Source organism: Sarcophilus harrisii, chromosome 6, assembly GCF_902635505.1.
Source record: "Sarcophilus harrisii chromosome 6, mSarHar1.11, whole genome shotgun sequence".
Taxonomy (NCBI): Eukaryota; Metazoa; Chordata; class Mammalia; order Dasyuromorphia; family Dasyuridae; genus Sarcophilus; species Sarcophilus harrisii.
The window spans coordinates 38935773-38956446 of NC_045431.1; the positions used below are offsets into that span (position 1 = coordinate 38935773).

Sequence of the window (20674 nt, forward strand, 5' to 3'; positions counted from 1 at the left end):
CCTCCCCTCCGCGGCCCCGCCTCCTCCCGGTCCCGCCCCCGGATGGCGCCGGCCTCGCTTTAGCCGGGCGCGCCTGCGCAGTCGCGCGGCTGCCGAGCCGCAGGTTTCCTGCCCCACTTCCTTCTCCTGCTGCGTCGGCTGCTGGGCCGGCGGGATGGCGGCGCCGGGGGCCCGTCGGGGGTTTCCTCAGCCGCTGCTCCGGCGGCCGCCGCCGCCGCCGCCGGCGCCGCTGCTGCTGCTGCTGCTGCTGCTGAGCCCGCTCGTGGTGCGCGCGGTGCCGGAGGAAGACCCCGGCGGTCGGAAGCAGGAGCCTCCGGCGCCTGCTCAGCAGCTGCAGCCGCAGGCGGCCGAGGCTCAGGGGCCCGAGGCGGCCCGCGCCGAGGTGAGGCAGGGCCGGCGGAGGAGAGGGCGCCCCCGGCGGGGGTGGGGGGGCCCTGCCCGGTGAGGATGCCGCCCCGGGCGCCGAGGGATGCGCGCTTCGCCTGGGAGCCCGAGCGCGGTCCGGGGGGGGGGGGGGGGGGGGGGGGGGGGGGAGGGCCCGGCCCGAGGCTGTGTCCCGGCGACACCCCGGGGAGCACGTGCGTGCGGGGCAGGCGCCCCGAGATCCTCGCTGGGGGACCGGTCCAACTCGCCGTCTCTTGGGCTGTCATTCGCATCCCGGCTCTTCCGCTGTCAGTGGGGCCCGGTCACGGAGGGGGGGGCACCAAACTGATCATCAGCGTGTTTCGTGTACTTGCCTCCCCGGGGACCCTAAAGGTTTCTCGGGTGAAAAGGGGACCAAGTGGGAGAGGCTGAGAAGCCCCGATGTGCACGGAGGATGTGCTTCTGGCTTAAACTAAACGGGGTCCTCCTGACTAGTGAAGCCGAAAAGTCGGTGCGGGCTCGTGTTCGCGACCCCGTCCCCCGGGAGCAGGTCCAGCCCTCGGCGCGTCGGGTGTCAAGGAGTCTTGCAAGACTCTCCCCGCTACGTGCAGGCGGGGCGGTCGGGGTCCTGAAGCGCGAGGGCCATTCTCCGCCGCCTTTCAGCCTCAGTCCGCTGCACTGCTCAGCCAAACGGGTACTTTGGGAGGGAGGCCGCCTCTCCCGCTGCCTCGGGGGCCATCGCCGGGCGCCGCGGCTCTTGTCTGGCCCGAGGGTTCTGGGCGCGAAGTGCGGCGGGAGACTGCCTGCCCGGCTCACTCGCACGTCCCGGCACCCCCTCCCCAAGGCTGGGTCCTTCTCCGAAACGAAGCGAGTCAGCTGGTCCCTGCTAAATAAAGTCCAGATTCCCCAGCCTGGCGTTCAAGGCCCTCTCCCGACAGCCCGCTGCCGGCGCACCGTTGTAGCCTTCTTCCAGCTCTACCCGCTTGTACGCTGCGCCTTGAGCTTTCGGAGTCCTGCTTTTGTCCACCTACTTAAGATGCACTTATCAGATGTCCGTAACCGCTCCTTTTCCAAATCTGTACCTATTTTTCATTAGATTTGGGGGCTCTTTTATTCCCTGTGTTCAGAGTCTGCTTGAGGTGAAAACTTAGATGTTTACGGACCGACTTAATTGGTTTTATTCAAAAGCTACTTAGTCCTTGAGGCCTTTTCTAATTCTTAGAGGCAGAAGTAATCTCTTAACTCAGAAGTCTGTTAAAGCTTCCCACCCCCGCCACTCTCCTCCCACCAAAAAGGGAAAATTGAGATCCGGTTACATCACTTGGGTGCGTTCTGCTAGTTAGTACCACTGGCACCAGAACCCGGGTCTGCGGTGACCGAAGCAATAATGCCCGGCTTCGTAAGACTCTCCTCCCCCACACGGAAGACATTTCCTACGGTCTCTATCGCATTCTTTCCCATCTTGGAGGAGAATCGGTCCTTTGGCGTCGCTAGCCACTCCCTCTAATCTGCCTTCCGTCTGCCTCCTAGGCTCTACGAATCTCTCCCCACTTTCTCCTTTTCTTCCTTCTGTGGTTCAGTCTGTCCTGTTTAAAAACAAACAAACTTCCTTTTTTAGCCTTTGGAGCTGCTTAATGTCATCCCTTCTCTCTCCTCCCTTTAGATTTCTTAAACTTCAGTGTCATTTTTGTGGGCTGCTTCCGCTTCATAACTATCTTGTTCACTCTTCAGCTCTTTCTAATCTGACTTGTCTCTTGCTTATTTGACTGAAAATGACTGTTTGAAAGTTGCCGGGATCCCAAGTAACCAAGTCCCTTTTTCGACTTCTTTGTTGCATTTTATTCCTGACTTCTTTTTCCCCTTCACTCTTCTCTTATTTGGCATAACCGGAGGCTCCTTTCTATCCTTTATTTCGACAGAATCAATTATTAGTAAACTCTTCCTTGGAGGTGGGGTAGATGGGACACCTTCCTTGTTCCTCTCCACTACAGGGTTCCATTGCCTGCCTCCCAGCCCTTCACCTTCCCCTCCCCTCTCCCCAGCTTCCTTGGTACCCTTCTGCCTCATTTCTGCCCTATAAAATTCCAAATTCCTTTTAAGGCTCAGATCAGATAGCTCCTAGATAAGAACTTTTCTCACTCTCCTCCCCCAATTTATTAATTTACTTTGTATATATTTGTGTGTATCTCCCCCAAGTAAAATATGACTTTCCTGTTACAATCCTTGGTACATAGTGACCAATAAATATTCATTTAATTAAGTTTAAAAATGAAAGACCAGAGAAATAATGTGATTCAACCCCAAATCCTCCCAATAATTAAGAGAAAACTTGGACTGGAATCTGGTTCCTTTTTCAGGGCTCTTTCCACAGTATAGTACTGCTTTATAGTAGGTTCTTAATAAATAGCTGTTGAATGAATGAAATAGTTTCTGCTCTAGATTTGAATCAATATCTCCTCAGAAACTAAATATAATGGTAACCTTATCTGGAAAAGTCAGTTTTTGTTGTAGTGCTTTGCTGATGTTAAAGAAATGTTTGGAACTAAATAATAACAATAGTTCAAGCCCAGGAAAGTCAAATTTTTTCTTTTTTTCTTCAAAAGATTTTAAGATCAATTGCTGCTGAACATTGTAAACAAAACAAAAATTTTAAATTGGTACATTGAATCAACTAGGAAAATTTATGCTCACTTGATTTGTATATTAATAATGGTTCTCCTGTGGGTTTGCAAAAACGTGGGATGAAATGTTTGCAAAGTAAAGTTATGATAGGTCCAAGAAATACCAGAATATTTTCTTAATTAAAAGTAGCTGAAAAGAAACTTACTTTGAAAAGAATGGTTCTAGTCCACTGACAAGCTAACCTAGCAGCATTTAGCACATTACTGTCTTTTCTTTAACTGATCTTCCACCTTCCTAGGACTAGGAACTGTTGCAGTAATATATCCTTGTTTTTACTGCTTTGGAAGTAACGGACTTTTTCATTGTCTGTGATATTTAGTTGTTTGGTTTAAGTTTACTGCTGGTAGGTTGTAATTTTGAAATAACAGCAATACTTTCTTTCCTTGGAAACTTTTCAAGTATCTTTCCTATAATATTTACACTGGTATTTTTGAGTTAGAGGTAAGGTCAGTTGTCATGTGATTGATTAAAAAATAATGTCCCATGGGACTGATATGGAAATGTGTTTTCCATGACTGCATATGTATAAACCTATACCAAATTGCTTGTTTTCTCAATGAGAGAAGAGGAGAATGTAGGGAGGGAAATAATTTGGAACCCCCAATTTTTAAAATTGTTTTTACATATAAGTGGAGGGGAAAAGGATTTTTTTTTTTAAAGAAAATAATGTGTCACATGCCTTAAGTCACATTAGTAGAATGAAGCCAGAGTCCAGGTATCCTGTTTTTTTTTTTTTTCTTTTTAAAATGGGAAAAGAGGGGAGGAGGTATAACTTTTTGACACTTTGGCAGGTTTTTCACAGTATTTTTACATGGGAGTTCTAATTTCTTTATTTTTTAATAGCACTTACATTTTAAAATTATTCGTTAATTAACAACTAACTAAATTGCATATAATGTTACACTATCCATCTCATAATTTTTCTCCTTTTCTATATCAGATGTGTGTTTTGTGCCCTGAAAGTATCATCTGCTTTTTTTAATCACTCAGAATACAAAAATTCTTGATATTATTAAATATTCCTATTGCTTATTGTATATATTGTGAAATATCTGAGAACTATTCCAGCTTGATAATTTGCTTATAGTCTACAGTATGTCATTTTGGATAGAAGGATACTTAAACTGAACTTTGCTTATCAAAGCTGAATATGAGTTTCTATGCTTAAAAAACCATTGATGGTTATTTTTACATCTATTAGTGTATATTTAAAGCATATCCTTTAAGGATCAAGTAATTTTGCTGGTGAGAGTACTGAAGTCACGGATAGAGATTATAACTAGTCTACACCTTAATAGATGTTCCTTAAAGGATGTCACTGAGAGATCCCTCACTTTGAAGCCAGCCTGGTGACAATCCTGTCTGAACCTGGCTGTGCCCCGGGGAAGCAGAACTGGGGCTCGGGCACTGCCATTCAGCTGGCTTGGCCTTCCAGAAGCCTGGTCCATTCTGTCCTAGGTTTAGGTATTGGAGAAGGACTGGGTGAAGAGTCCGCTTGGATGATAGGATGTCAGGGTTTTGTGTTAGAACAATTTGTAACCAGGAATAGGCTAAGTCTGCTACTTTGTAATTTATAAAGAATTCAGTTTCCTTTTGCCATGTTTTCCAAGTGAATGCCTCAACAAGTCCAGCTGGTTTAATGAAAAGCTTACTGGAAGTTCAGATTTATTTGGGCTGGGATGAAGAAAAGTCCTTGAGGGAAGGAAGAGTGAAGAGAGAAGGGAGGGGCAGTGAAGAGGCAAGAGGAAGGAGTGGGGAGGAGGATTGAAGAGGAAAGAGGAAGAGGCACGAGGGAAGAGGAGAAAGCAGGGAGCAGGGAGGAAGAGCAGATTCCACTCTGCTCCCCTGGACAAATCACTTCACCTCTCATCCTCAAAATGACTTGGAGACAGGCAAAGCTGCCAGGGGATGCATGATCCTTGGTCTTTGGCTCTGAGCTGCAGGGGAGGCCCAGGGCACTCTGGATTCTCTCTCCCCCTCTTTTTCTCCCCTGGGCCTTGTCAGACTCCTAGACACTGGTCAAGGTGTATCCTTACAATCTTCATCAGTTATGAAGGTGATTTTGATTTCAGGTAGATTCCTCCAGGTTTGTCAGGGGGGCTGCCGGCCTGGGCCCTTAGCCTCCTGAACTTCTGCCCCTCACATCTTCTTATGCCCTTAGAGGTGCAGCAGAACTCACCCTTCATTTTCTGCTGGCCTCTTGTTTTACATAAACTGAAGCCCAGGATGCTTTCTAGGTGGGTGACCCTGACACTTCACCCTATTTGTCTCAGTTTCCTCATCTGTAAAATGAGCTGAAGATGAAAATGGCCAACCAGTCCAGCATCTCTGCTGAGAAATCCCCAGATGGGGTCATAGAAAGTTGGACACAGGTGGATAACAATAACTTTTGGCTTCAGAGTCAATTCTCTTTCTCTCTTTTAAAACCACAAGTCCCATCAATTCTTTTTCCTTTGTCTCTCCACCAAACCACTACCCTATTGTGGATACATGTGGCATTCTCCTCCTTCACAGTCTTGTTGTGACCTTCACATGAGATCATGTGTGTGAGCTGCCTTCCAAATTTTACAGAGTTATGTAAATTTCATCTTTTTTGTTTTAAACATTTCTTGTCAACAGTTTTGATAAGAGACGGGGTGCTTACAGATTACAGATGATACAAAGCTAGAAGAGATAACTGATACCAGGCAGTGGAATCCTGGATCATTCCATCTCCCAGCTCGAGCCAATGTCACTCACTGTCCTCTAGGACAGGAATTATTTTCCTTTTCAGCTTCCTTCAGGTCTCAAATAAAGTGTCATTTTCTACAAGAAGCTGTTTCTTGACTACCTTCCCTCTGATATTATATCCAATTTATCCTTCATCTTTGAGAGCAGGAGCTGTTTTTGGGGTAGGGTGGGATATCAGTATCACTTAGCTCAGTGCCTGCCACATACTAACTTACTGACTTGTGCTTGGAGTGATGAGAGGAAGACATAAAACTGAGTATTTGAAAGATTGTGGAAAAAGGATGACTTTCCCTAGTAGGCAGAACCAGACCTATTGGGTTAAAATTGCAAAGAGGCAAATCTAGGCTTGATGTCAGGGAAAATCTTTTTAACAATTGAAGTGTACAAATGTGGAATGGGCTGCTTTGTTAAGGTGACGCGTTCTCCCTCACTGGAAGTCTTCAGAACAACATTTGCTGAATGTCCAGCATTGAGCTGCCCAGCTGTCCAGTATGTCACATTATAGATATTCTTTTAAAATATAGGATGGACTAGATGGTGGGACTGTCCCTTTCAGTTCTTTTATTATTATTATTATAGCTTTTTTTTTTTTTTTACAAGTTATATGCATGGGTAATTTTTCAGCATTGACAATTACAAAACCTTTTGTTCCAATTTTTCCCCTCCTTTCCCTCACCCCCTCCCCCAGATGGCAGGTTGACCAATACATGTTAAATATGTTCTTTTCAGTTCCCCAGCACCCCACAGAGAGCCATGCATATAGTAGATTTCAGAGATTTCTTTATATTAGATAAAGAAGTGGCATCTCGCTGACAGTATTTTGGGGGAAATTAAGGATTTCAGAATTGAGATTTTGAAAATTTTGAATTAAAAACTTTTCAATCTTCTATAAATATACCTAATAAAATTAATGATGTTTTTGTAAATCATTATGTGTTTTAACTGCTGTTATATTCAATATGCTATGTTAGTGGACGAGGTAGATACAAAGAAATACAAGATAGTTTCTGTTTCTAGGATTTTAATATCAGTGGGAGAGACATACACCTATGAAAGTTAAAGTATCACTGAATAATTATGATATGTAGTTAAAATATGTGCATTTAATTCCCATAGAAATTTTCTAAAATAATTTTTAGATACAGCTTCTCATTTCCTTTTTGTAAATTTTAACAGTTATGAGTGATCCCAAGGGCAGCAGAGACATGAATAAGTTAGAATATTTAAGCTGTAGTATGTATCCAGTGAGGAGGGCATTCAGAAAGTTCTTTAAGGAAGAATGAAGAAATACATAATTGTGGGGGGGGGGGGACAGTTAAAAAAAAAGGTGGATACTTGACACAGGAGTGAGGAATCATACGTAGACAGCTGTGAAGGGGGGAAGCATTTATTAAAAACAAGAATGTTTAGGTGCATCCTCTGAAAGATTTATGAGAGCACATGAACAAGAATCACACTGAATAATTAGTGATATAAGGATTGGGGTCTGCATTCATCCATGAGACTACACTGAAATAAGGCAGATTGATAACCACCATGTCATAGAGATAACCTTTAAGAGTGGACAAGATATCCTGCCATCTAGGGGAGGGAGTAGAGGGAAGGAGGGGAAAAATTGGAACAAAAGATTTAGCTGTAAAATTACCCATACATATAACTTGTAAATAAAAAGCTATGAAAAAAAAAAAGTGGACAAGAAATTTGGATTTATTGCAATAATAGGGAGTGGTAGGTTTCTGAGTTGGAGAATAACTGAAATTGATGTGTTAGGAGTCAACCAGTGATCCATAGTTTGGAGTGGAAGGTTTTGAGGGCAAAAATTGGAAGTGTAGAATTCAAGTAATAGTCTGGCATTAATTCTGGCTTGAAGTAAGGAGGGAGTGGATTAAGATGGTAGCAGTAAGAATGATGGGGGGAAGCCAATCTAAGAAAAACATTGTGAAGGAAGAAATGACAATATTTGTTTTATCTAGGGAATGGAGAGGAAAATATCTGAAATGTTCTACTATAAAAATGTATAGCTATGAATGTTTTGCTATATAAAGGATCATTGTGCCTTTCTTTAAAAGTGGATGAGGGAATCTCTGGGTATGAACCTTAAAATTCTTTTGACTAATCTTTATGCTACCCTCCTACTGTACTCTAGCCCCCACTTCTGGCCTTGGACTACTCGGTCTTTTCTTCTTATGGATGAGTATTTATCACACATATTTTAAATCCAGACTTACCATGCTACTTCCCAGCAGTCACCTTCATGCAGTGTTACCTTGAAGTTATGTACTTTTTTTTCCTACTTTTAACTTTGAAAAAAAAATAACAGCAAAACGTTTCAGGGTTATCCACTCTCTTGTATATCCTGTCTTCCCCATATTAGCGTGTGCATTCTTTGAAAGCAGAAATAATCTTGCTTCCTAGTATTCTTTGTCTCCCCCCTCCCTACCTCCCAAGGGTACCTGGTGCAGGGGCAGAGCCCTTGATGAAATATGAAAAGTTAATTGGCCAAGTTCAGGGCTTTTGGGAAGTGTGGTCCAGTGAGTGAGTCAAAACCAAGCAGAGTAATTGATGGGAAATGGAGTGCATATGCTAAACATTTATTCATTGATGAATGGTTATTAGTCTTATGTTTTTGTTAGGCCTTGTGTATGTACATATAGTTTATCTAAGTGATTTAATGTAAATTTGATTGCACCCAAAAGAAACTTTTAGCTTTATCAGAATTATCTTTTGTGATATCTTCCATACTTTGTTTGGTTAAAAATTCTCTTTGTATAGCCACAGTAGTCAGATCAGTTATGCATTTTGAACTTATTACCATATATGGTATCAGAAGGTGATCTAAAATAGAGACATTATTTACCCGATTTCTGCCAAACATTATTAATGTTTTCTCACCACTTCTTTTTGAACGTGGAATTCTCCCCTGAGTAATTTTACAAGTAAGATTTATAATCTTGGATTTATTAAATATTGAGGTTTTGAATTATATTGTTTCCATCTTCTTTATCTAGTCAGTGCCATGATTTTTTTCCAACATTTTTATTGACATTTTTAATGACATTTCCTTATTAATAGGAATCCTTCCTCACCTTCCTGTCTCAGAGAACCATTTCTCTCTTACAACAAAGAATGAAAAAAAGGCTAAAGTAGTTCATTAAAGCTAAGGAATGGTAAATGAGTACAAAGTATGCACAGTTTTCCTGGTTTCCTTTAAGGCTTAGCTAAGATCTTACCATCTCTAGGAGGCCTTTCCCCATCTGCTAATGCCTTCTTTCAGATAACTTTCATCTGCACAGGCAAGTGTGGGGGGAGAGAGAGAGAGAGAGAGAGGGAGGGAGGGAGAGGGAGAGGGAGAGGGAGAGGGAGGGAGGGGTATATATCCAGTTATTTATTGTTACCTCCCTGCTTAGATTGTATATGCTTTTTAAGGCGGTGGTTCTCAAACTTTTGTTCTTAATATCTTTATCCTATTAAAAACGATTGAGGATCTGTCCAAAGAGTTTTTATGTGGGTTATAATTATAGATATTGATCACATTAAAAATAAAAACTAAGTATGAATTTGTAGACTCTCTGAAAAGATTTCAGAGATTCCCAGGCTTCTCTGGACTAGACTTTGAGAACTACTGCTTTAGTGGTTTAGTGCTTTAAGGGATGGGCCTTAAAAAAAAAAAAACAAAAAAACTTTCCCATTGCCTGGCATACAGTTAACACTTAATACTTATTGACTGATTATCTCTACAAATTTTGTTCTTCCAAATTTGGAGTTTTATTTTGTTTGGCTCTTTAAAAAATCTTGGTAATTTGATTGTTTTTATGGTGTTTTATTTTGACTCGGTCCAGCCATAAAAATGAACATCCTAACTGTTTAAATTCTTAACTTCTTTAAAGAGTGTTTTATAACTGTGTTTATATAAGTTTTGAATGTGCCTTGGTAGTTGACTTCAAGATATGTTATGCATTTTGTAGTTACTTTAAATCAGAGCTCTTTTATTGTTCTTTTCTCTATGGTTTTATCATTGCTGTTTTTGTGCTGTATATTTCTAATTTATTGAAGAAATTATTTCATTTAGTTTCCTAGTTCATTTTCTATGTAAAACGTCAGAGGAGATAAAGATAATTTTTTCTCCTTTTTGCCTTTACTTAAAATTTTTTGCTTTTGTTTTATTCTTTGGCTAGTATTTCTAAAGTATGTCAAACAACAAAAAGGGAGGGAGTGTCTTTTTTTTTTTTAACTTCTGTGTTTTAAGGAAAACTATTCCTTTCCATGGCAAATAACTGGAATTTTTATTTATTTTAGATATCTATATTTTCATCATGTTAAAAAAAAGTGATGTTTTTTCTTTATTGTGTGATTTTCAAACACAAGTGAATATTGTACTTTGTCAAAGGCTTTTTCTGCATCTAATTTTAACATCATTTTAGTTTTTTAAAAATCAAATTTTGTTTTTCTATTACAGAAAGGACCTATACCAGCTTCCCCAATCCATATTAATAATGAGGATCCTGCTGGCCAGACTAATTTGGGATTTATCCATGCATTTGTGGCTGCCATATCCGTTATTATTGTTTCTGAATTAGGGGATAAGACATTCTTTATAGCTGCCATCATGGCAATGCGATATAACCGTTTGACTGTGCTAGCAGGTGCTATGCTAGCCCTGGGCCTAATGACATGTTTATCTGGTAAGTACTTATACTTTCAGATTTATTAAACAAGGTGTCATCCTTTGTAGGAGATTGTGTATACATGTGTTTAACCATGGACAATCAAAACAATGGTTAATTTATTTATATTTAAAATTTAAACATACTGAAATTGGAGGTATATAATAAAAATTATCCTCAGAAATTTTCTCTTAGAATTTGTAAATTAAGGAACCATAATTATGTACTACCTGAAAACACATTTTGCATAATTTTCAGCTTTTCTAATTCAACCATTTGTGTCACTCTTCTGTTTGTGTTAATTTCCTGCACTATAGTCATTTGCTGTAGTCCTGCTTTTCCTCCTTTCAATCTGGATAAATCTAATTAATTTCTAAAGTCTAGCAGCTTCCACAAAAGAGAATTCCATATTTCCTGTTGAATGATACTGGCTTTAAAATGGATCACAAGCTGAGAAATCAATAACTTTCATTTCATTGTATTCTGTTAAGCCACTGGGAAAAAATTCTTATTTTGCCTAAGAAATGGAGTATTCTGTTTAGCTACATTTTCATATAAAATATACAGTAATAGAAATTCAACCTTTGATTTAAAATGGATTTTAAGAGTCTTGTGTCCCTGAGTCATCAGCTTTTGTACTGGGAAGATTTTAAAGGAAATAGCTAGTAGATTTCTGGTTAACAATCTCCTTCTTGAACTGGCTTTTTATTCAGTATGTTTTTCTCTCAAAAAGAGGCAGTGATAGAGGGATTTAAAACACACACACACACACACACACACACACACACACACACTGGATTTCTGAGTCAGAAAGGCCTGGGTTCTAGTTTGATTTTCTAGGTGTATGACCCTGGTCACACCTGCCATTATGGTAGAGGCAGTGACCACTAATCCTTAGAGAAGGGTCCCAATGGGCCTCATATTGGCATTTATTTTAAAATGTAATACTATCTTTGTTTTTTGTATTTTTATTTAGTTAAATATTTGCCAGTTACATTTTAGTCTCATTCCTTGTGTACTCAGGAGTGCTAGGTCACACATTTGTCTTCTTTGTTCAGGCAGCTCTGAGACAGTGAAGGTGCTGGCTTATATCAGACAAGGGAGTTTGCTTATCCAAAAGTGCCCCATGCCAGTGAAATCACAAATCCACCTGTACTCTGCTGTGCCAGAAACAAAAAGGATTGGTTTTTTCTCAAGATTCTCTTAACACTTTGAGCCTTTTATTCGGAAGGCTTGAGTTTAAGGCCTGTGAGCCTCAAACTAGCTACGTGAGCAGAGAAAGTGTCAATCTGCACTAGTGCAGCGAGTATCCCTGCTGAGAATTCACTACGCAAATAAAATTACAGGTACACATTCTAAAAATATGACAAGCTTATTTTGAGTGTTGTGTATAGTTTTATAATTTGTTTTCAAGTAAGGTAACTTAATCACTTAAATAATTTAAAAATAAATGTAGATAATCCCAACTGGTAAGTAATCCCCCAAATCATTTATTTGGAAAAAGTTTTTGTACTTATATTTAAGTAGAATCAGAATTTTACATGTGCTGGGGGGACTACAGAGGTGAGTGTTATCAAAGTCTTTGTTTTACACAAAAGAGCTGAGGGTCAAAAAGATGGAACACCTTGATCAAGTCTTCCATTCTGTGACTGAACTGGGCCAGAGCCTGCTTCTTACTCTCTAGTCTGTTCTGTGGTCATCCAGCTCATTATGGGGAATATAGGCCAGGCAGGGGAGAAGAACTTTAGTAGAGTGGCTCTGACTTTGTTGAAAACTTTGTTCTGAAATCCTTTGAACATAGGCCTTCTGTCACACATCTCAGAGCAAGGGCAAGAATCATATATATGAGTTACTCTGGTACTCCTTCCCATTAAAATATAAGGTCCTGGAGGGAAAGAACCAATTTCTTTTTTTCCTTTTTCCCATCTATCATCATGCCTGAGACTCTTAAATAAATGCTAGCTTGGTTGATTGTTCAATAGGATGCAAGCTATATATAAAATAAGATAAAAGCAGAAAGAGGAGGGGCAAGCTAGTTGGTTCAATAGATAGACCTCAAGTCCTGGAGTCAGGAAACCTCATTTTCCTGAGTTCAAATCCAGCTTCAAACACTAGCCGTGTAACCCTGTCTGTCCCAGTTTTCTCCTTGTAAAATGAGTCAGAGAAGGAAATGGCAAAGCACTCTAGTACCCTTGCCAAGAAAACCCTAAATGGGGTCCCAAGAATTGGACACAAATGAGTGCATAACAAAAACAGAAATGGCAACAGAAAATAATTAAAGAATAGATGCTGGCTCCAATAGAAAAAAAACTTTTTTAAGGACTGTAGGTATTAATAAAAGTAAATTTTTGTTTTACTACCTTTTGCAGATGAAAGTTGACGGATTTTTTTTTTCATTTCCATGACTTTTTGTCTTTGAAATTTTATAATGGATATCAGTATAAAAAAATTACACATACAAATATGTCTAAGTTTGCTGCTAAGGCAACTTTTGAGAAGTATATAATTTGCTCTACAAATGAAGTGTTAACTATTTATCCCATGGATTTTGCATATATTTACTTCCTATTAGCAAATTTAAATTACTGGTTTGTGTTGCATGATTAAGATACATCTCTTTGCTGTAATTACATGAAAAAGTTATTGTAGAACTTACAACTCTACCTCTGCCCACCTTCTTGCCAAATTCTTTTCATCTTTTATCAGACTCAAAATGGTGTTAATAAACTGACTTATCACACTATATAATAACACAAACTATAAGAAAATATAAATAAAAGTCTGTAAACTTATTTGTGGTCTACACTGGTTTGTAATAGGATTTCTAAAATTGAGTTAAAACTTTTTTAAAAAAATAAATTATGGCAAGTGATCAATACTTCTTCAAAGCTAAAAATATTAACTGAAGTAAATCTGTTTAGATCAATTGGTAAAAAAAATAATAATAATAATTTTTATAGTGCTCTTTCATAGAAATATTTTATAAGCAGGAAGAAAAGATAGTAATTTTTTTTTCAGTGCTTTTAAGTGCAACACAATTTTATTTTCTTTCAGTTTTGTTTGGCTATGCCACCACGGTTATTCCCAGAGTATACACATATTATGTGTCAACTGCATTATTCGCAATTTTTGGTATCAGAATGCTTAGGGAAGGCTTGAAGATGAGTCCAGATGAGGGTCAGGAGGAATTGGAAGAAGTTCAAGCAGAAATAAAGAAAAAAGATGAAGAAGTAAGTCACAGTATTTACTATTTTGGTCAGTAAGATGCTGAAATAAGAATATACTCTTGAGTCTTGCCTGTGGCCAGTTCAGTGGGTACTAGATGTAAGCACGTGCACGTGTGCATCCACATACATCCACACACAAAAAGTCTTTTCTTTTCCTAGTTACTATTTCAAGGGCTGGTTATATATAACAAGGGTTGTTGCTGGGTCAGAATGTGTTTTAGAAGAAATGCCATCCTATGGGTTTCCAGTTCAAAATGTATGTGAGCCCAAAGGATCTTGTGTGAAGTGAGAGTATTTTATAAAGTTATATAAATCCTTAGCTTGCAGCCTTCTAGAAAGGAGGCCATTTTTATATATATTTTTTATCTGTAGTACCAAGCATAATGTCTCATGGTGGGTGCCTGGCAAATTTGTTTAAAAAAAAAAAAAAAAAAAACAACAAGGTGATTAGAATTGTAGCTACAAAAACAGCCCAAATGGATGACCAGCGTATATAAGTTATTTCACTCATTCATTTTCCCTCCAATTTGGATGCTTTCCTTCCTGCTCTAAATCAAATTTTAAAAAAATATTACGTTGATTAACTCATTTGGCATTTATTAAGATGGAACATTATTTTTAATGTGTTGTGGAGCACAAATAATCCTTTACCCATGATTAGCCTAAAAAAAAAAAAAAAAAGACTGCAGATAGTTGTGAGTATTTTAATGTTAAGGAGGGATTTCAGACAGTAAATATAAGTATAGCTTTTTAAAATACTTTGCTTCATTTTGGGGATTTGAGTGCTCCTATGTCATTACTTTTTCTTTTTTTCCTTTTTAAGCTTCAAAGAACCAAACTCTTAAATGGGCCAGGAGATATTGAGACTGGTACAAGCACAACCATACCTCAGAAAAAGTGGCTGCATTTTATTTCTCCTATTTTTGTTCAAGCTCTTACTTTAACATTCTTAGCAGAATGGGGTGATCGCTCTCAACTAACCACAATTGTTTTGGCAGCAAGAGAGGTGAGTGATATTTGAGGTATCTATTAATACGACTGCTTGTGTTTGCCTTAGATGCCAAACATCTCATTTTAGGTCCAGTGACCCACTCAATTCCAGCTTAGTTCCTATAGCCACATCATTTGTTAGGGTGACGTTTTAAATGCCTATCCTTCTCTTGTTTTTTTTTTTTTACTAATTAGAAAAACTGGAAGTTGAAGCAGTATAAAGTGTTATTCTCTTTATCCTCTTTAGGGAATTCTCTGAATCAGACCTTCCTTTTCTCAAAATTATCCTTGGTTTATGTGGCCAACTTTCTTAACCCTGTGATACAGAAGACTTTTTTGTCCATCCATTATCCAGATAGCTAATCTATGGAAAACACTTCAGAAAAGCAGGCTCACTTTGTTTTCCTTCAGCTTTACCATCAAACATACTCTCAGATTCTATTTAATGTTATTCTGTGTCTGGGATTGTTTGATCCTTCAAAATTCTTTTGTCTTCTTCACTTATGGAAAACTTCCTAAATTTAATTGGAGAAAGATGGTTTTATACTTAAAAATTTAGGCTTGGTGTTTTGTCCTTTCCCATATTTTCTTATCATGTCTTAGTTTAAAATAATATAACGACAAAAGAAAAATGACTTAAAATTAATAAAAAAGCAAACCAAGGTGTTTGTGTAGAGGTTGCTTAATTATAATGCCTTGTCCTTACAGTGTATAAACTAGAATATATAAGCACCCCTGCAGCAGTGGTATCAGCCTCAAGTAGAAATGGGGCCACTGACCAGAATACACGCACGCTCCAAGGGCACATACTGACTTAAAAACCACAAGTTAACAGCATCTACATTTTACCTGTTCATTATTTTGTTAAATATTTGCCAGTTACGCTGTCATCCTGTTGCTTGCCGACAACCGTGGTGTAGGAGGTGTGTGTGCACACTGCACCATTCAGTACACTAATGCTTTGGGGTTCTGGAGCTCTCGCAGCAGAGTGGAGAGTCTCTTCTGTCAGACCGCCGACCTCAGAGCTCCATGGGAGAAAAAGCAACACGATTTCGGCATGTTGCTGGATGCTTTTGAGACATTTTCTCTTTCAGATTGAGAACTGGGAATGCAAAACTCCTCAGTTACTTCCAAGCAAGTATGATAAGTCAGGGTAGTTTCGTGTTATAGTTATTAAAGGGGAGCAAGACAGAGATGCAACAAAAGGACAGTTGCCCGACCCTAGAGAGTGATGATCTGTTTTTGTGCCTTTCGTGGAGCTGTCATTAGGTTAAAGGGTATGTACTGTTTAGGAACTGGAAGTGGATAGTTCTAAATCACTTTCCAGAATGGCTGGACCAAGTCACAACTCTGCCAGTTACCCATAAGTGTTACATATTTGCTGAAGTCATTGATAAGAGGTCATTTGCTAGTGCCTTTGACCAAGAAATTTGGAGGCAGCTCAAGGTGCCTACGTAAGGCAGCAGTAGAATTGAATGAGGCCTAGAGACACAAGACCCAAGTTCAAATCCAACCTCAGATTATCTCCCCCCCACAGCTGTGTGACTCTAGGCAAATGACTTAAAGTCATTTAACTCTTAGTTTCCTCATCTCAAATGAGCTGAAGAAACAAATGGCAGACCACTCTCATATCTCATATGCCAAGAAAAGCCAAATTGTTTGTAAATGTAATTGGGGGGGAAGGGGATAGAATATTATTTATAGAAAGGAAAATAACATATGTTTCTATTTGATATTAAGACTTTGTTTCCATGTCAACAGTACGAAATGCATTCCCACAAGTTCAGAATCAAATGAGGGTAATTTGAATATCCTTTCTTGACTCTGAAAGGTCCTGAATATTGTGGCTCTAATTTAGTATTTGGGGCATCTTGCTATGAGGTTAGAGATAAATTCATAGTATTGCATTTAGAGTTCCCAATTCTTCATATAGAATTTTCCTGAGAGAAATCATCATGTATATAGCTGGTTCTCCCCTCCACTGCATATTAGCTGTGTGACCCTGGACGGATTTCTTAACCTCTCAGATGTAGGCCAAAGGTGTTAAACTCAATAGAATTAGGTCACTAAACCTTAAACAAACATCCCTGCAGGCCATATATTGGCTTATAAAGCTGCAAATTAATATTTTCTGTAGTTTTATTATTTGATTTCCAAATCAAATTTTAATCTGTTTGGGGACTGCCTTCAGGAATGGGCTGTATGCTCAGCATTTCTTCTCCAGGCAACTTGTGGCTGGTATTTTTCAGAGTCAGTATCTTAGTTCCTATACTACAAGTGTATCACTCACTATTCTTGCATCCCTAGATCTTAAGCTCTCCCTACTTGTAGGAATTTCCTGTCACTATTAAGTACTGATCAAACATACAGAGAAGGAAGTACTTAAAAGTGATTGTATTTTTCAACATTTAAGCCTCATATATTTCTTCTAAATGTTTTACTATGAAATGCTATCACTAAATACATTTAAATATTCCTTTGAAGTTTGAGGTGAGCATATTCTATTATAGAATATAATTATTTTTCAAACCTGTGCCTTATCTTAATAAATGAATAATTCATTTGCTTCCATCACTTGGACTAGGAATCCTAATAAGGAAAATAATGTCTTTAGATTGGAAATTAAAAGTGTCCAAAGTTTATATGGGAAAGGCCACATGACAGCAAGCTGCCTTCAAGAATTTGATTAGAATGTGGGAAAGGATGGACTTGTTCTGCTCCTTGGCCCCAGAAGGTAAAATAATAGCTGTGGGTAAAAGCTGCATTTTAGGTTTGATGAACTGGAACTATCTAAAAGGGAAATGGACTGAGTGCTTTTGATGTAATTCTCCAAGCAAATGCTAGATGACCTACTTGTCTAGGGATGTTCTAGAACAGATTAAAAAAAAATTATTTGTTAGTAAGCTGCCTCTGAGATGTCTTTCAATGAGATAATCTCAAGGGTCCACAGAATCACTTCCATTTTGGCACTGTTTACCTATTCTACTTTTGTGACCACGACTTCCCTGAAAAGCCTAAGACTGTTAGCATCCCTGAACTACCTCCTAGTAATAGTCACAGGTCTTGCTAACGCTGAAGAGGTCATCCAATCTTAAATCCCTCATTGAACAGATAGAAACTGCCCAAAAAGTGACAGAGTAGTGAGAGAGAGAGAGAGGCAGCAAACTGACCCCATGTCGGCTCTTACTTTCATTTTCACTCTGTCCTAAATTCCCAGTCTTCCTTGAATGGTGACAGATATGCCCAAGCTTCTCCCATCCTGAAAAAAATGACTAGAAGAGTTAGCAAACTTTGCTTCTCTTTCACCAGCACCTCTTACCTAGGCAGGCTACCACCATCATGGCCTTTGGCAATTCCCCAACGCCCCTGGTCTGTCACTCCTACCCTCTGCCCCAAGTTTCCTCTCAGTAAATCCTTTGGGTATTTAAAGCTCTTCATAATCTGACTCCATCTTTCCTTTCCACCTTTCTTATATATTATTTTCTCCCACATTTCTGACTCAGCCATGTAGGGCTTTTGTGTGTTTCTCACAGTGTTTCATCTGCCTTTGTACTGGCTGTGCCATATGTCTGCAATGCTCCCTCTTCTCATTTCCACGGTTACCTTTTATCTATTTAGGCTGCAGACATACAGTAAAGGATTGATTGTCTCCCCCTCGAAGCTAGTTCTTAAGTGATGGGGATCGGGGCTGTGGCTCCAGCTCATGTTTATCTAATAGCCACTCCATTCTAGCAGCCATGATACTTTTCATGAATGTATTAACATAAGTTATTTGTCTTTGCTCAGCTGGATGGTGGGCTGAATAGAGTGCTGGGCCTCGAGTTGGAGGGACCTGATTTCAATTTTGACCTTAGTGTGGGCAAGTCACAATTTTGCCTCAGTTTCCTCATCTAGAAAATGAGGAGGACATGGCAAATCACTTCCATGCCTCCTAAGAAAATCCCCAAAGACTCAGACACAATTGATTGCAATAACCTCCACCTGTCCTTATCTTAGTTCCTAGAAATCCTTTTGCTTTGTTTTGTCTTAAGACTTACCAACAGTCTTTCTTTGTGTGCTGTTATTTTAGCCTTATTTTTAAGTTAATATTGTTTCTTTTCTAGGACCCTTATGGTGTGGCTGTAGGTGGAACAGTGGGACATTGTTTATGCACTGGATTGGCAGTAATTGGCGGAAGAATGATAGCACAGAAAATATCAGTTAGGACTGGTGAGTCCAAATTGGCTTGTAGAACTATTTTCAATCACAAAGCTGAGGCTAGGTGCTGTTTACCTTTATTTTCCGATTGCTAACTGATCTCTTGAGCATTGATTAGCACAGTGGGGTTCTCGATGCTGAGTACAATTCTTAGAGGAACAAAAAAACTTTCAAAGTACTCACCCCTTAAATGGATTTGGTCCTTATAAGTGAGGAAACATTGAATTTATGTTCAGCATTAGCTTTTGGCAAGTTAACCTCATTTGTAGTTTAATTTTCTTATTTTTAGATTTGTGAATATCTTATCACCTGAGATTCTTTTCTAAACTTGTCATGCTAAATAAGTACCCTCCAAACTGCTACGGACAATTATTAAAGAGCATCCTATGGTTGGTCTGCCCCACTCTCCCTATGGCTCTATATCACCTTCCATACAGACTGTGTTACCATAATGATTAAATAAAAACACACACCTGTGTTCTCCTTTCAACAGCAGCTGTGAGAGTTCAGTGGAGCCCTGGAGTGAGTAGTGATCCAGTCCCAACTCTGTTTCTATACCTTGGCCGAGTCTTAATTTCCTCATTTATAACATAGGAATGTTAACATTTGCTCTGGCTCTACTTTTCAAGGCCCCTTACAGGAATCAAACAAAAGGGAGTACTTTGAAAACTCCAAAGGGCCATAAAATAGAGAGGGACTTTTTAGTCAAGTGTCACATTGGTTTTCCAAAGCGTATTACAATAAGCACTTCCAACAAGCCTTGTGATTTTAAGTAGTATTTATTTCATTTAAAATTTTGTATTGTTAGATGCAGTTTGGAGGGGATGAAACCAAAGGGGAACATAGCTGCTCCAGTCATCATTCTGTATATTGTTTTCCCACACTAAGACCAGGCCAGAACACTAACTGTTTTCCCATTCTTTCTCTTCCAGTTACGATCATAGGAGGAATCGTCTTTTTGGCATTTGCCTTCTCTGCATTATTTATAAGTCCTGACTATGGTTTTTAATGAGTCCCTTCCATTTGTATTTAGAGTATAAGATAGGTGTTACCTATCTTTTTGTACATAGTGTATACTAATAGTGACTATGAAAAATGCTGTTATTTTATAGCATTGATTTGTGAGTTTAGCCCACTATATGATGGCAGTTTTACATGAAAAAGGACAACCAGTGATTCTATCTGCAATGTAGATTTTTTTTAAGATGGTCCCATTATTAAATATGAATGGTGATATTGCGTTCCCTTTTCCCTGTGCCTAAAACCAGTGTTTTGAGATCTGGTACTAACTCACTGATAGTTTCTAGAACTTTTTCCTTTCTTTTGGATATCATCTGGTAAACCGAATAGCTTCCTCTTTGAGTGTGTTCACGATTAAGATTGTCTTAAGATTGGCCAAGTATTAATGATAAGGTATACATTGAATGGAAATGACTCAATAAAATGTTTTTTAAAAATATTTCCTAAATGCTGGCATCTCTATCCCAAGCCAACAATCTTTTTAGAAATTAGGCTTTTTGGATGAAACGTTAGAAAGGCTGATTTCACTGCTATTTAACAATAAGCAATACATAGGACTTTTGTTTTCCTAGCCCATTTTAAAAAAAAAAACTGGGTTGGAAACTCACAATATACAGTAATGGTCAATATTTGACAATGCTGAATTACCAAATTAAAAAAGTAAAATACTGTATTTATATTTTCTCTATAGCTATTATTAAAAATGTAATATGGAAATGATGTAAATAAAAAGTTGTAAAAACACTGGTGGGTTTCCTTTCTCTCTTTAAATAATTTTGTAGAGGTTTATAAAAATATCTA

At 39.0% G+C, this 20674-nt stretch overlaps 1 protein-coding gene across 1 annotated transcript; it reads left to right on the plus strand.

Annotated features, from left to right (window-relative positions):
• TMEM165 (transmembrane protein 165) lies at positions 1–20612 on the plus strand. Its single transcript, XM_031944018.1, has 6 exons — positions 1–382; positions 10232–10457; positions 13494–13669; positions 14490–14672; positions 18760–18865; positions 19786–20612. The coding sequence occupies exons 1-6, from the start codon at positions 155–157 to the stop codon at positions 19860–19862; spliced, it is 996 nt and encodes a 331-aa protein (XP_031799878.1). The 5' UTR covers positions 1–154; the 3' UTR covers positions 19863–20612.
• Positions 20613–20674: the final 62 nt, after the last annotated feature.

What these genes read in the sequence shown, in the direction of transcription:
- TMEM165 (XM_031944018.1), top strand. Translation starts at nt 155, where the DNA reads ATGGCGGCGCCGGGGGCCCGTCGGGGGTTTCCTCAGCCGCTGCTCCGG. An exon ending in TTGTTTTGGCAGCAAGAGAG is followed by an intron (nt 14,673 to 18,759) that starts GTGAGTGATATT and finishes TTTCTTTTCTAG; the next exon opens with GACCCTTATGGTGTGGCTGT. An exon ending in GAAAATATCAGTTAGGACTG is followed by an intron (nt 18,866 to 19,785) that starts GTGAGTCCAAAT and finishes TTTCTCTTCCAG; the next exon opens with TTACGATCATAGGAGGAATC.